The sequence below is a fragment of the Typopeltis vanoorti genome, chromosome 2 (genome assembly GCF_054136105.1).
Source record: "Typopeltis vanoorti isolate ZY-2024b chromosome 2, IOZ_Tvanoo_1.0, whole genome shotgun sequence".
NCBI classification, from domain to species: domain Eukaryota; kingdom Metazoa; phylum Arthropoda; class Arachnida; order Uropygi; family Thelyphonidae; genus Typopeltis; species Typopeltis vanoorti.
In genome coordinates this window covers 42,504,033-42,520,119 of record NC_143550.1, presented here as the reverse complement: position 1 = coordinate 42,520,119, position 16,087 = coordinate 42,504,033, and the positions used below count along the sequence as shown (strand labels likewise).

Sequence of the window (16,087 nt, the reverse complement as noted above, 5' to 3'; positions counted from 1 at the left end):
TGCAAATCTAAGAAGGTGACATTTAAATAAATGCTAAATAACAAAAAAGATTTTGAGTTGTATATTTTAATATCGGTTTTGTTTTGTCAGTCTTGTCTTCAGATTTTATAGTGAGCTGGAGAAGAGTAGTCAGGCATGAGCAAGTTTATGGAAGTATTCATATAATTTGAATTGTCAGTTCCTTGAGGTGTCAGATTAACTGCGATTTACTGTAATTTTATTACCCTTAATTTATCATCATAAGAAGGATTTTTCTTGTACACCCAGTAGTAAAAGTCAAAATATTACAGCGCATTTTTTACTTGATTTCATATGGATTTCCTGCATCTATAGGTTGAGAGCTTCTTGAATAATTACAGTACCTGTTTATTGCATATTGGAAAATATCTGAACAATTTATGATAGAAAGTTTGTTTTGATTCTAGTGCATTAATGTTTTTTGCAGATAGTCCCAAGTCTCACGAATATGGTGTTATAAAGAAGGTAGATCATATTGGTCGGACAGCCGTAGTTGCATGGATGAAAACCTATTTAGCAGGAGCTGATCCTCAGTATGTATTTCAAGATGTTTTGAACATTTACTATTAATAAAGATTAAATATACATCACAAATTAGCAGTAATATATATGATTTTAATTTTGATAGATAATCAATATAAACTGCAATTTTTGCAAATTTTTCATTTTTAAATTAGAATACATTGCCAATGGATTGCCCATTAATCCAGAGAAGAGAGATGAAATGGTCAGGAAGAAAGAAAGAAAATTGTCAACATTAGATCTAATTGCTTGCATGTTGTACTCTTTTAGGACCCAACACGTGAAGAGACGCTGTTCCAGATAAGAACAATAGAGGAAATGAATGAGGGGGGGATAAAGTTTGTTCTGAGTTTACAGTTGAACTGTCAATTGCAGAAACTGATTGCTGAACATGAAATGGAGAAATTACTGATGCCAGTTCTAATGACAAGACTATATAAATATCTTTATTTACATAGTCTCATAAATAATAGTTTATATGATATAATAGTCTTGTTGTTTATTTTGTATTCAAATGCATGCAAAATAAACTGGAATATCATTATGGGAAGTGGAATGGATCTATGAGAAATGTTAATGAACTGCATCATTTCTTTTATATTGAGTCAAGATTTTTTTTTTTTTTTTAAATACTTTGAGGGGCCATTCCAAGTGAAAGAACAGTACTTGATGATAAAATTAATTGCATAGCATTAGTTATTTAAAAGCTTTCTCTATTTTTATTAGCATATAGCAGTTATTCTTTATCTCCTTGACAAAGTAATATCTGGAAAGTAAGAAAAGATAGTTTTTTTTTTTTTTTTTTTATGTTGAGGTAGCATGCACACACACCAAGAAGTATTAGTTTATTACCTCAAGTACAAAAATCTCATCTTCTGCAGATTTAAGCATTATAAAAATATAGGAAATGAGGCAAGATTATGTGTTTCACTAGCATTGAAATTAAAAGGGGATCGAATCCCAACTAAAGAATGGTTTAGGTCATTCATAAAGGAGTCACTTAAGTTGCCCACGTACAATACTGATGTGCCATAGTTTTTTTCCTCTTGAATGTGGGATTGATATTTAAAAAAAATTTCAAGGTTTGTCATAATTATAACATTAGCTATGGAGATAGTTATAAATGTCTTTCATAATCTGAAGTGCATTATAGAGCCATCCTGGTAGTCTTTTTCACCTCTGCAGTGCAGTTATTGTTTAATTGCTCTTCTGTGATCCAGTACTGATGATGATGCCTATGATATTTGGTGAAAATTCTACAGTAATAAAAAATTTTTTAGTTTTCCTCCATTTTAAAATTCTTTTGATTTTCTAGTCACGAGTATGTGTTTTGTTGCAGCACCCAAAAGATTCCTGGATTCAGTTCATGTCTGCCGAGTCCTTTCATCTGTAGATAAGTTAGTTGATCTCATAGAGAAAGAGGGGGGGGGGGATTTTTACTCTTGAAAAATAAACCAGCTGGAGAGTATAATTATTGGCTAAGTGGATAGTATATTTGCAGTCCAATACTCTCTGGGTTCAAATCTTATGGCATGGATCTCTAGGTGTTATATGAATTTCATTGCTTGGTGAGGATCACCACCCTGCTTATTGGGGCAGCAAATGATGAAAAGTTCCGTAAGCCTAGAGCAGGGTTTCCACGTTACTTAACCCATCCTCACAGTATTAAGCATATTGTAGGTTTACAACCTTTCATAAGTAAACACACACACACACACACACACACACACACACACACACAAATACCTTGGTAGCAGTATGGTCATCTGTTGATTCTTCGGTAGGTATGTGTCCAGGTCTTTCAGTCTTGTTCTGAAATAGAGACTGACATAACTTTCATCTTACACTCATGTATTACTGAGGTCAAAATTAGATCTAATGTTATGCTTTGAGATTCCAATGATTTGGGGTTTATAAAATTTCCTGGCTTCTTTCAAATGACATTCAGATTATGAACATTTGTAATTGCCATTGTAAAAACCTTAGGGAGCAGAGTGGTTTTTGCTAAATTCACTATAGCTAACCACTAGGTTTGCTATAGTGAATTTAGGGAGGGTAAACAATCCCCAAAGAAAATGATGGAAAATCATAATTGGTGAAAGAACCAAAATGATGATATGAAAAGTAAAATACAAACAGCTTTAAGAAAAAAAAACAAAAAAACTAGAAGTGTATGAAATTATAAAAATGAAAGCCAGAATTAATGTTTAAATTCTGAATTGTTACATGAACTTAATATCACTTACCCTGAATCTTCATAATGAACTAATTGTGTTCATTCTGTACCACGGAAATCAAAAATTATCTGAAAAATAAACAGAACACAAAGGAAGTGGTAGGAAATCATAATTGGCAACAGACTAGCAGTAAAACACACAAAAACAACCAAAATAATGACATGAAAAAGTAAAATATAGTGATACCTCGACTTACGAACCACTCGACATACAAACTTTTTTCATATCCTAAGACTCAAGATACGAACCGTGACACTTTTCTTGTAAAACAGGCTTTAGTTCATTTGAAATTTTTTTATACTTTTTTTTAACTTTTTTTATGCACATTTAGCTGAGCGCGCGCTGAACAGTCTCTAGTATAACAATTGTTGTTACTACGTCGTATTTATCTGAAATACGACAAACGCTGCATATATTTGCTTTTTTGTGTATCTATTTCAGTATTTGTGTAAACAAACAATACACTTCGTGAAGATTTTTTTAGGTTTGTATTTATTATGTGTACTGTATTGTATTTCTTTTTATAAGTGATGTGTTTTACTGTAGCTTCATGTTTATTTTCTGAATAATCTACCAGATAAGTGTCATTTCACTGATCAGTGTATTATTTTCAACATGGGGCCAAAGAAAACTAAGAAAGAAGAGAAGAAGAAAATCACAATAGAAATTAAGAAAGAGATTGTGGAAAAATGAGAAAGGAGTCAGGCAAAGTGATCTGTGCAAGTAGCATGACTTGTCCAAATCAACCATAGCAACAATTGTCAAGAAAGCAGATTTTTATAAGGAACTGGATGTGGCCAAAGGAGTATCTATCGTGTCATCTCGAAGAAATAAAGTTATGGAAGAAATGGGAACTTTACTGCTCGTTTGGATTATGACATGCAACTGAAAGGAGATAGTGTATCTCAAAACATGATCTGTTTACAAGCTCAAGCTATTTACAAAGTTCTTTCGCAGAACTTGCCATCCACTAGCAGTAGCAAAGGATGGTTTGAGAAATTCAAGAATAGATCCAGTATCCATAGTGTTGTTAGACATGGGGAAGGTGCAAGTGCTGACAAAGAAGCCACTGAAAGGTTTGTGAAGGAATTTCAGAAACTGATGGAGTCACAGACCAGAACAAGTTTTCAACTGCGATGAGACTGGGCATTTTCTGGAAGAAAATGCTTAAGAGAATGTTCATCACTAAGGAGGAAATGGCATTGCTGCCAGGACACAAGCCAATGAAAGACAGACTGATATTGCTTTTTTGTGCCAATGCCAGTGGTGACCTGAAGATAAAACCTCTGTTGGTTTACCACTCTGAAAATCCTAGTTTTTAAAAAGCAGTAAGTTAACAGGCACAAACTCAGCATTATGTGGAGAGGTAACAACAGAGCCTGGGTAACCAAGCAATTCTTCTGTGAGTGAATGACAGAGGTCTTTGCTCCCACAGTGAAACAGTATCTACAAGAAAAGGATCTGCCTGAAAAAGTTCTTATAATGGACAATGCTCCAACACATCCACCACAGTTGGAAGAAGATTTTGATGAAGAGTTTTATTTCATCAAAATTAAGTTCTTGCCTCCTAATACCCCACACCACTCCTACAACCAATGGATCAATATGTTATTTCCAACTTCAAAAAGCTTTATACCAAAGCTCCTTTCCTTTCCAAAGATGTTTCAAAATTATCACTGACACAGAATTAACCCTCAAGGAATTCTGGAAGAATCACTTTGTTGGATCTGACATGATTACTATTACAATGTTCTTAACTAATTTATAAGTTGTAAGTTGATTTCTAATTCAAATATAAAGAAAATTTATATTTAAAGACTGCACCACTTTATATCTGAATTAGTTCAAGAATTGAAGATAAACCAACTCTCAACTACCCTTCCTTTATATGTTGTTATTATATATACTGGCTGAATATATTTAACTTACTTATTTTACCCACTTTAGTTCGAATATTTTATGAATGGTGCAGTAAAAGAGATTCAGGCAAAATACAACTTTTGATTAACAAAAAACATTTAATTTAGAATCACAATTTACACTTAAGTTCAAATCAGTAATTAAGATATCACAAAATTTTAGCTTCTCTGATAAATTCAATCATACAGACTCAGACAAAGGTAAATCTGTTATCTCTATAATACAGTCTTCTCACAGTTCCTTAAGTTTCAAAATACAATCAAAATTGCAGTAACACTTCTTCACAAACAAACATCTTTAATTTTACACTTCAGCTAATTCTTCGCAATAGTTACTGTTAGCATAGGGAAATTCTAGGATGAAACTCACACACTTCTCTGTATAGGAATATTAATCGTTGGAATAATCTTACTGATAATCTTCTATTTTCATCAACTTATACACAAACACTTTTTATAACCGTAAACACTTTTAACTATAAACGGCACTCATTAAAATAAATCTTCTAAGCAATAACTGAATTAATCATCGGTCACTATACACATAAACAAACGTTCTTGCATGAAGTACTACTGATCACTCATGAATTAAGGCAACACACAGTAATTCTTAACTTGAGGTTTTATATGCACAGTTGTTCATTCTTCCTGTATTCAATTAATTCTTTAGGCACTATAATTCTAAACACAGCTATCCTTAAATTTCAACTTTACAGCCTCTACTATTCTCTAATAACTCTGTGCTTTATTTCAAGATTCTGCGTGTCCTTGAAAGGTCGGCCCTGAAATTAAATCTCAACTCAAGTATCGCTAGTCTATTTAATAGTCTCTCAGCTGTTTTTCGTAGCTATAATTGTTATTCTACAACTTATTAGCTAACTGCTTCTCGACTAGTAGACTTAAATTAGCTGCTTGAGTGACTTGCTGACTCTCTAATATCGCACTCTGATTCCCCGAATGCTGATTACTCCGATTCCAACCGAATGCCAATTCTCTCTCACCTTCTCTCTTACTTTTTTCTATTATTTTCAGCATTCCTCACTTATATATCCGTTCTTCCCGCCTAAATTGTTCTCATGATCTCTTTAACTAAAACTCTTTTCAATAAACCTTCTCCTCACGTACTGTTTCAAACTCGCGCTCGCTCACTTACATACGTCTCCATGACAACAAAACATAATAAAATTGAGCTATTGCATAACGTTAACCTTCTACAAATAGGAATAAATAGAGAATATTTACATTTCAGTTAATGCGCAGTTAAATTATCAAATACAAGTTCTTATAATATTAATATAGTAATAAATAAAATAGCTTAATAATATTTAATACAGTGTCTAATACTATTATTATATCTTTGATTAATTTTCTAATTATTATTAGAACTTCAAGGAAAATTACACGAATAATAAATCTTAAGCAAGGGAGTAACAAATAATATATAAACAAGTCTTGCTTAGTATATGATATTATGTTAAATGTGAATGAAGAACAAAAACATACAAAATAATTTCATTCACAGTTTAACAACTTCAATATTCTTCATTGTTTGCATCTTAGTCAGGCATGGGAAGATGTTTCTGTGAGAACACTAAAATCATCCTGGAAAAAGTTATGGCTCCGACTGTGTCCAAGGAACTGCATTGGAAGGACCTGAAAGCGAAATTCACATAGTAGATACAGTTGTCTCCCCTGGGCAAGACCATGCATTTGGAAATTGATGAAGCAGACGTAGAGGAGCAGAACGTTGAGCTGACCACTGTCGAGCTACAGGAGTTAAGAAGAGAGCAGGAAAAAGAAAGGGATGAGGAGGAAAAGCAAATCTCTTCAGAGGATGAAGAAGATAGCAATTCCAACAAATGATGTAAAAAAATCTTGCAGCACTGGGGCAAATTACAAGAATTGGTTAACAAGTGGTATCCAAATCAAGGTGTTGTTTCTAGAGCCACCAATATCTTCAATGACAATGTCATTAATCGCTTTAGAAGGGTGTTAAAGAAACGACAGATTCAATCAACATTGGATAGATTTTTAAACTTCCCTCACCTAAAAGACAAAAAGAAGCAACTGATGACAACAAATCAAACTCCTGAAACACAAAACCAGCCACAAGAAAATTGATTTTTTTTTACAATTTAATGGAAGATGATTTTCATACTAATCATGTAAAGCCAAAGATTTCATAAATAAAAATTGATATGTAACGGTATACAAAATGCATATTTATAGTGTGAAAATGCTCCTTCTACATTTCTTTGCATTTTCTTCATTTAGTTGAGAATTTTTAATTTTTGAATCTGGGAATGGATTAATTGATTTCTCATAAGATATAATGGAAAATTGGGTGGTATATACAAAATGCATATTTATAGTGTGAAAATGCTCCTTCTCCATTTCTTTGCATTTTCTTCATTTAGTTGAGAATTTTTAATTTTTGAATCTGGGAATGGATTAATTGATTTCCCATAAGATATAATGGAAAATTGGGTTTCGAGATACGAACCACGGTCAGGAATGAATTAAGTTCATAAGTTGGAGTACCACTGTATAAACAATTTTAATAAAGAAAACTAGATGAGTAGGAGATTATAAAAATGAAAGTCCAGAATTAATGTTTAAATTCCATAGTATTACATTAACTTAATAACAGACTCGTGGAGCTGTATTGCTAAGTATTGATTAATTTTGACAGTATATATTAGAACACAGACTGATAAAGTAAATAATTAATTTATTGACTTATTGCTGATATTTTGCTGGAATTCTAACTAGCATCTTAAGAGAGAGCACAAAAGTCAGTTTGTCACAGTGCAAGAGACAACAACAATCTGGTGTAACACTGGGACTAGTTAAAACAATTGTAGCTACAACACAAAGACTATAGTCCTAATTAGGCACCCTCTATGTTTAAAAAAAAAAAAACTTTTGTGCTGCGAAGATGCTGGTTAGAATACCAGTGAAATATCAGCAATAAGTCAATAAATTAATTATTTACTTATCAGTCTGTGTTCTAATATATACCGCCAAAATTAATCAACATGTATGACAAACACATAAGCCTTTCTACGTGCTTATATTGCTAAGTGTATGTCAGAAGGCATATTTCTCATACATGTTGCAAAATGGTATATAACCATCTTTCTGCTGTACTCTGGTTTGAGATAGTTGTAGTAAGTGTTTCCACTGAAGCTCAGAAAAGGTTAAAAACCTAATCTGTTTATTGATTGAAACAGTATTTTGTTCCCCAATACAAAACTGGTCTACAGGCATTTACCTGGCATGGGTAAATCAAAAGAGAGTGCTTCCCACAACAAAACAATGTCATACCACATGCACAACAGTTCAAATGAGGTGGGGGGGGGGCAATTGCGAAGCAGCTGGAGATGAAGCTTTCCTCCTTATGAAACATACAGTTCATACCTGTCACCATCTGATTAATCTCTTGATGTGATTGATGACCTACTTCCTGTGTGAATAGTGCTTCACAATGAAGTTTGTGAAGTTTTTTACTTGCATGGCCTATGCTCAACATCCTAGAAGGAATAAATTTCTTTTGGGACATTGCATAAGATGATAAAGCATAGTGGAATAATATTTTGTTGCTTAAAAGTATCACTTTTAAATTTATGATGTGTTAAAACAAAAATGGCAAAGTTCTGAAACTTATCACCTTTGTTTATTATATCACTTCCTCTGCATGGGACTTTGTTAACTGTATTTTTAATCTTAATAACTTTCAGAGATAGTGTTTAGGGAAAGGTTTGAAGCTGAAACTGCAATATTTGCAAATTTATTTTTGTGCCATGTTATTCCAGTACCTTTTTGAACATAACTCACTCTCTCCTTTGTAAAAATGCCACATTTATTTTTTAGCCCAGAGATTTTAAGAGAATCAGAAATTAGTGTTTATGATATTAAAGATCACCCTGACTTCAAATACAGGCCTGGTTCTTGTGTTATACGGGTTGCAAATTTTGAGGTAAGTTACACAAATATTTATTACTGTGAAATTTATATTTTAGTTTTGTCAGTGTACTATATTTAAGTAGAGTGATAAAAAAAACATTATAATATTTAAATTAGAAATTTTATGGTACAATTAATTTGACATATCATTCACAAGGATAAGTCTGATCCTTACCTGCATTTAAGTAATGCTTGATAATTATTATTAAGAGAACTCCAGGGAGTCGGGGACTCATTGAGGGAGGCCACATACTACATGCATTAGCTATCACACTTATTCTTGAATTCATTAACACTGCTTGCACACACAATATCAAATGGCAATCCATTCCAATCATGCACCACCTTATGAGATAATTAATAAATTTGTTGTTGTAAATGTTACACACAGTGTATTTCTTTATTATTTTAATTTTTAAGATAAAGAATAAGTATTGTTCTGTTTTCTCTATTTCAGTGGTTCCCAAAATTTTTTGACCCTGGAACCCTTATTGATCTTTTAAAAAATTTTATAGCACCCCCCCCCCTCCTTTTTTAAACTCTTACAGACCCTCTTTCTCTTTCTTCCAAAGGAGGAATATCAAAATAATATTCCTCCTTTGGAAATAACAGTAAAAATGCAGAGAAGGAAACAAGAGGGTATTTACACAGAGATTGATAATTGGTGGAATAGTGTAGTGGATGATGCCAAATATATTCAGTAGCAGAAATTCTCATTTTATCTTTTATACCAAATTCTTTTTACAAAATGATCAAGTATATTTATTTAATACAGGTATCCCTTGCTTAATTGCGGGTTTGATTAACACAGTGAAATTACTTCCGACAATCCCTTGATATATATGACAAGAGTTTTAATTAACGTGCTTTTAAATTTACCATGCAAAAACATGCAAGCCTTGAGGAGTGTTTCCTTTCTGAGAGAAAGAAAGTCATGAGCATATACTTCGGCATGATGGGCTTGAATAACTGAAGGCAAAATGGCAGGGAAAAGAAGAAGCAGACCAAGGAAAAGCTTTGGTGACCAAGTCAAACAAAGCACGGGCCTGAGGAGCTACCAGGAGATTAAAAAGAAAGCCGATGACAGCACGGAATGGAGGAAATTGTTGCTGAGCTAACAGTCCCAAGACTGATGCAACTGATGATGAAATCCTTAGTCTCTCAAATATTACTTCACTTATCTTAGTCTCTTAAATAACTATACAAATATAATTTTTTACTTAAAATTCATTAAAAAAAAAGTCCATAAGAGATTCTCTCCCACTCATACATTTAATTTCAGGAATTTAAAAAAAAATAATAATTCTCTAACAATTTCTCTAAACAGTCCTTCATTATATGAATTTGGTTCTTTTCTTTGTCTAAATAATAATAATATAATAATAATAAAATAATAGTTTTCTTTGTCATGTTGTACCATCATTTTTTTTATTTTGGTTTAACCAATAAGAATACAATTTGGTCGGTTGTAGATAGGAAGTTAGTAATGATATAATTTTTTCACGTAGTACTATCATATCCTGTACACCCCTTGTGGGTACATGGCACAAATTTGATGATGATGTTAGTTTTCTTGTCTTTAGTATACAGTATACTGCACTATCATGAAGAACACTCTTTTAGATGAAAAACACAACTTTCTGCTCGAAATAAAATGTTCTGTCTTCACTTTTTATCTGTCAACAAGAACAAATGCAGAGTTAAATAGACAAACACTAGACCAAAATTAGTTATGGATGTAGCTTGAGCTACAGCTTTCTTTTAAAACACAAACAATACTAGAGGCCTTCTAGATTTTCACCTTTTAGTGGTTGTACACCATTTGAAAGCATTAATACTTTCAGATAAATCTATAGGTCTCCAAACATATTCCTGCAACTCTTTCTGCTCTCTAAACAGGAACCCCTGGTCTCCACAAGAACATGCAGACAGCTGTTGCTTAGCTGTCCAAATGCTTCAAAAATCTGCTCATATATGTACTGGTTTCAAACTGCTGCTCACTGGTGTTCTCCTTGTATGGGTAGAACTAAACAACACCAAAATAAATTTTCAGGTAAGAAAAACAGTCGCATTATATAGTTCCACTCCATTAAAGTAAAATAATGATTTTCTTGTACTGTGAAAATTTCCAACTCCATGTGTTCTCTCTGTTGCCATTACAAAATGATGCAAAAGTTTTGCAATACTTCACAATATAAAGTTACAAAACTGTGAATAATATTTTACAAAATGATTGACTAACATTTATTCTATTTGTGGAGACAAAGACAAATGCATTTAATTTTAGCTATAAATTAAATTTCACTGAAATATAAATTAAATATATATTTAATTATCACAGTTTCTTTCCAGTTTTTTTTTTTAAAGATTGCTTAATACATAAGTCACCTAATTTGCATAAAATGTGCATAATAAAAAACTAAGAAGAGTGAAATTATAAAAATAACATGAATCCAGAATTACTGTTTAAATTATGTAATGTTAAGAATCACTTAATGACACTTCCTGAAATATTCATAATGGACTAAATATGTGCTGTCTGTCGCATTAAAATTGAAAATACTCTGAAAACTTTGTCAGTTAGTGTAAATTATAATTGGTTGTCTCCAGTTACAAAGAGAGGAGGGTGGAACACTAATGACAGGTAGCTTGCATTAGGATGATGGGGACAAGTCAAATTCCTGATATGTTTGTGTATTCTGTTTGAGTGACAATACCACATAAGATTAGCACTGCTCACAAATTCCTGAATGCTGACAAGATCACATTCTAAAATATCCCAATTTTTAATATGATTTTGCTATTGATGCCATCTATTCACTCTCCTTATCTTTCTAAGAACTCTAATTTCTGTGGTGTCCAATCTTTGATCAGTTTTATTTCTGACCTAGCTTGCAGTTCCAGAAGTTAAAATTGAAAAGTTAAAAACCCCAACTCAACATCACCAGAGTTAAAGATCGGTACTATCAACGTAAGAAGCCTGAATGGTAAAGAAATGGAGCTAGCTGAGGAATTAGATAAGTACCAGATTGACATAATAGGGGTGACTGAAACAAAAAATACCAAAACTGGTGAGATCGTTCTGAGCAATAAATACAAAATGTTATATTCAGGCAACGACAATCAACAAAAGAAGGAGTAGCCATAGTATTCAACACAAAATACGAGGCTAATCTTCTTGAATGGCAGTCAGTCTCAAGTATAGTAATGTAGGCAAATATGAGAATGGGGAACTGAACAATGAGACTTATTTGTGCCTATGGTCCCACAGAAGGTTCTACTAAGGTAGAAGTGGAGGAATTTTTTGAGGCTTTAGAAAAAGCAACTGACACAAAAAAAAAAAATGAAAAGTTGGTCCTTGTTGGGGATCTAAATAGCAGAGTAGGAAATGACTGTGAGACATACAAAAATATTTTGGGAAAATTTGGAGAAAAGAGCAAAGCTAATAATAATGGCAAATATCTGTTGGATTTCTGCTCAGGACATGGACTGGTTATTACTAACACCATGTTCCAACATAAAAATGTGCACAAATTCACATGGAGAGAAGAGGGTAGGAATAAGAAAAGTCTCATTGACTATGTTATTGTTGATAGTGATGTTTTCTCCCTGGTGCAGGGCACCAGAGTGTACAGAGGATTTGAAATTGGAAGTGATCACTATTTAGTATTGTGCAGGATAAAATTGAATTTCATATTGAAAAGAATAACATGTAAGAAAGGTTTAAAGCGAATAAAAGTTGAGCAGCTCTCAGATGTGAACTGTAGACTAAAATACACAAAGATTATTGAAGAAAAAATGAAAGAGTTTGAGAACAGGAATCAAACCTTGGAAATTCAGTGGCAAACTCTGAAGAAAACATTGATTGATTCTGCCAGAGAGGCATGTGGTGAAGTTGTCTGTAAGGATAAAAAAATCAGAACTCCTTGGTGGACACAGGAAGTTAAAGAGGCAGTGAAGGAAAAGAAGAAAGCATACCAAAAGTTCTTGTCAAATATGTCAGCTTGTACTCTTAGAGAATATAGAGACAAATGCAAGAATACTAAACACTGTGTAAAACTAGCTAAACAAAAGTCATGGGAGGACTTTGGCAAGAATATAGAAAATAAATATCAAGAAGGTGGCAAAATATTCTGGAGGTTGTTGAAGAAGCTTAAGAATGGAGGAAAGAGTGCTGTAAAAGGAATTAGAGATGATAAAGGTGACATGAAAACGGGAGAAAAAGATATCCTTGAAGTATGGAGTAATTACTTTGAAAAACTGCTAAATGAAACGAGCAGTGATGACAGCACAGTGGTAAAAAACACTGACCAGGCATGCAGTCAGGAATACATATCCATACTTGAAGTAGAAAAAGCCATCAAAGGCTTGAAATGAGGAAAGGCAGCAGGAGTAGATGATATTTGAATAGAAATGCTGAAGTATGGTGGTATAAGAGTCTTACAGTGGCTGCACTGCATAGTTCAGAAAGCCTGGACAGAGGGACGAATTCCCGATGATTGGAGCAGAGCTCTCATAGTACCCATATATAAAAAGGGAAATAAAACTGCATGTGAGAATTACAGAGGTATTTCCCTACTGAGTGTTCCTGGCAAGATCTATGCAAGTATACTTGAGAAACGGTTGAGAAGAATTGTGGAAGAAAAGCTTGGTGAAGAACAAGCTGGATTCAGGCCAAATAGAGGCTGTCAGGATCAGATCTTCACTTTACGACAAATAGTCGAGAAAGCATGGGAATATAACAAAGATCTGTATTTAAGTTTTGTTGATCTGGAAAAGGCATATGACAAGGTGCCAAGAGAGAAGCTATTCAATACGCTGCAGTTATATGGTGTCAATGGGGCATTATATCAAGCAATACTTAGTCTTTATTTGAGTTGTAAGTCAGCAGTTAGAATTGAAGGAAGTACAGGAAGATGGTTTAATGTTAAATCTGGTGCGAGAGAAGGATGTACATTATCCCCTCTGTTATTCATTATCTATATGGATCACATTATGAAAGAAAGTGGTATTAAACATGATATCAAAATTGGAGATGTTAATGTCAGCTCTTTGCTTTATGCGGATGATGTTATACTCCTAAATAAATCTGCTACTAGTCTGCAAGATTCTCTGACTAAATTGAATAGCTGTTGTAATTGATATGGTATGAAGGTCAGCAATAAAAAGACAAAGACAATGAAAATAGGCAGAATCATTGAAAATGTCAACTGTGTTGTGAATGGAGAACCTGTGGAACAAGTGAAACATTTCAAGCTACTTAGGCACGATTTTTACTGAAGATGGTAAATTAAATATAGAAATAGACAACAGAATCAGCAAAGCTGGTATGGTAGGAAGTCAATTGAATAAATTCATATGGAATAAGAGAGAAATTAGTCGGAACACTAAATTAGCTGTATACAAGACAGTGTTCAAACCAGTTTTAACTTATGGATCTGAGACCTGATTTAGATGTAAAACACTTGACCAAAGACTAGAGACCGCAGATATGAGAGTCCTGAGAAAGATTAGAGGCGTGAACAGATGGGCACCAATTGCAATATCATATTAAAAATGAGGATATTAGGAAAGAACTTGATGTTGTCAACATCCAGGAATGTTAGCAGCGCTAATCTCAGGTGGTATGGTCACTTAAATAGAATGGGAGAGGAAAGATTAGCAAAACAATTGTTCTCTGCCAGGTTGGCAGGAAAACGACCCAGAGGAAGACCAAGAAATAGATGGATTGATACGGTATAAAGTGCCTTGGACGATAGAAATATAAGATCTGATAATGTTGGAGTCTTGACAAGTAACAGACTGATTTGGAGGAAAATTGTAGATAGGAAGTTAGTAATTATGTAATTTTTTTCGTTTTGTACTGTCATATCCTGTGCACCCCTCGAGGGTACGTGGCAGGAATTTTATGATGATGACAATAGAATCAACAAAGCTGGTATTGTGGGAAGTCTGTTGAATAAATTCATACAGAATAAGAGAGAAATTAGTTGGAACACTAAATTAGCTGTATACAAGACAGTGTTCAAACCAGTTTTAACTTATGGATCTGAGAGCTGGTTTAGATGTAAAACACTTGACCAAAGACTAGAGACCGTAGATATGAGAGTCCTGAGAAAGATTAGAGGCATGAACAGATGGCACCAATGGCAATATCATATTAAAAACGAGGATATTAGGGAAGAACTTGACATTGTCAGCATGCAGGAATGCATTAGCAGAGCTAATCTCTGGTGTATGATCACTTAAACAGAATGGGTGAGGAAAGATTAGCAAAACAAGTATTCTCTGCCAGGTTGGCAGGAAAACGACTCAGAGGAAGACCAGGATATAGGTGGATTGATACGGTACAAAGTCCTTAGACGATAGAAATATAAGATCTGTTAATGTTGGAGTCTTGACAAGTAACAGGCTGATTTGGAATAAAATTGTATATAGGAAGTTAGTCTTCTTCTTCTTAACATGGAATATAGGCCATGTGGCCTGTTCCGGTCTCATGCCATCTCTTTCTTGGTCTTCCGATTCTTCTTTTTCCACTTATTTTGTATCTGTATAATATTTTTGGTAGTCTGCTGTTGTCAATTCGATTTAAATGTTCTAGCCATTTTTGTTTATACTGTCTTATGTAGTAATTAATTGGTTTGATTTTTAGGAATTGTAAGATTTCTTCATTTGTTTTGTGGTCCCACTTGGTATATCCAGCTGTTTTTCTTAGGAACTTCATTTCTGCTGTTTGAATTCGTTTTTCATCTTTCCTTTTCATGGTCCATGGGAGTTGAAGGGGTGGTGAAGCGCAATACATAGCCTCTCTCACTCAAATGTCAACCTCACCTTCCCGTGGTCCATCCTGTTCTAAAAGTACAAACGAGGCACTGACGACCGAGTATGGGCGGTATAACCTTAACACCCTAATGCTGTTAGATCTTCCTGTGCAGAGGCATTAGGTAGCAGCCCTACCACTGGACTTAGCCAGCAACAGGTTAGTAACCTGCCCTGGGGAAATTCAAAATACTTTCAAGTTTCATGCAAAGAAAAGCCGGACGGACTGTCAGGGAAAAGACCACAACCCAGGAAACGGTAAACGAAATTGGAAAAAGGAACACATAATGAAGATTGCAACATGGAATGTGAGAAGCATTGCACACAAAGAAGAAGAAGAACTTGATAAACAACTAAACCAAGCTAACATAAAAATGTGTATAGTAACAGAAACAAAGAAAAAACAAAAAGGTACAAAAGAAACAAACAACTATATACAAATTTACAGTGGGGTAAAAAAAGAAGAAAGAGCAAAAGCAGGTATAATGATTATGGTACATAAATCCCTAAAGAACAATATTGTATATTACAACTATTTGAATGAAAGACTAATAGAAATTAGACTCAAGACATTAAGAGGCCACATAACAATAATTGGTGCATATG

General features: G+C 33.7%; 1 protein-coding gene across 1 annotated transcript in view; it reads left to right on the top strand.

The window, feature by feature from the left end:
• Positions 1 to 16,087, top strand: part of LOC150108966 ((E3-independent) E2 ubiquitin-conjugating enzyme UBE2O-like) — a 360,964-nt gene that overhangs the window by 122,253 nt on the left and 222,624 nt on the right. Inside the window, exons 10-11 of the mRNA XM_090411140.1 lie at positions 446 to 551; positions 8,570 to 8,675. Coding sequence (XP_090267266.1) covers positions 446 to 551; positions 8,570 to 8,675 — 212 coding nt within the window. The remainder of the gene's footprint in view (positions 1 to 445; positions 552 to 8,569; positions 8,676 to 16,087) is intronic.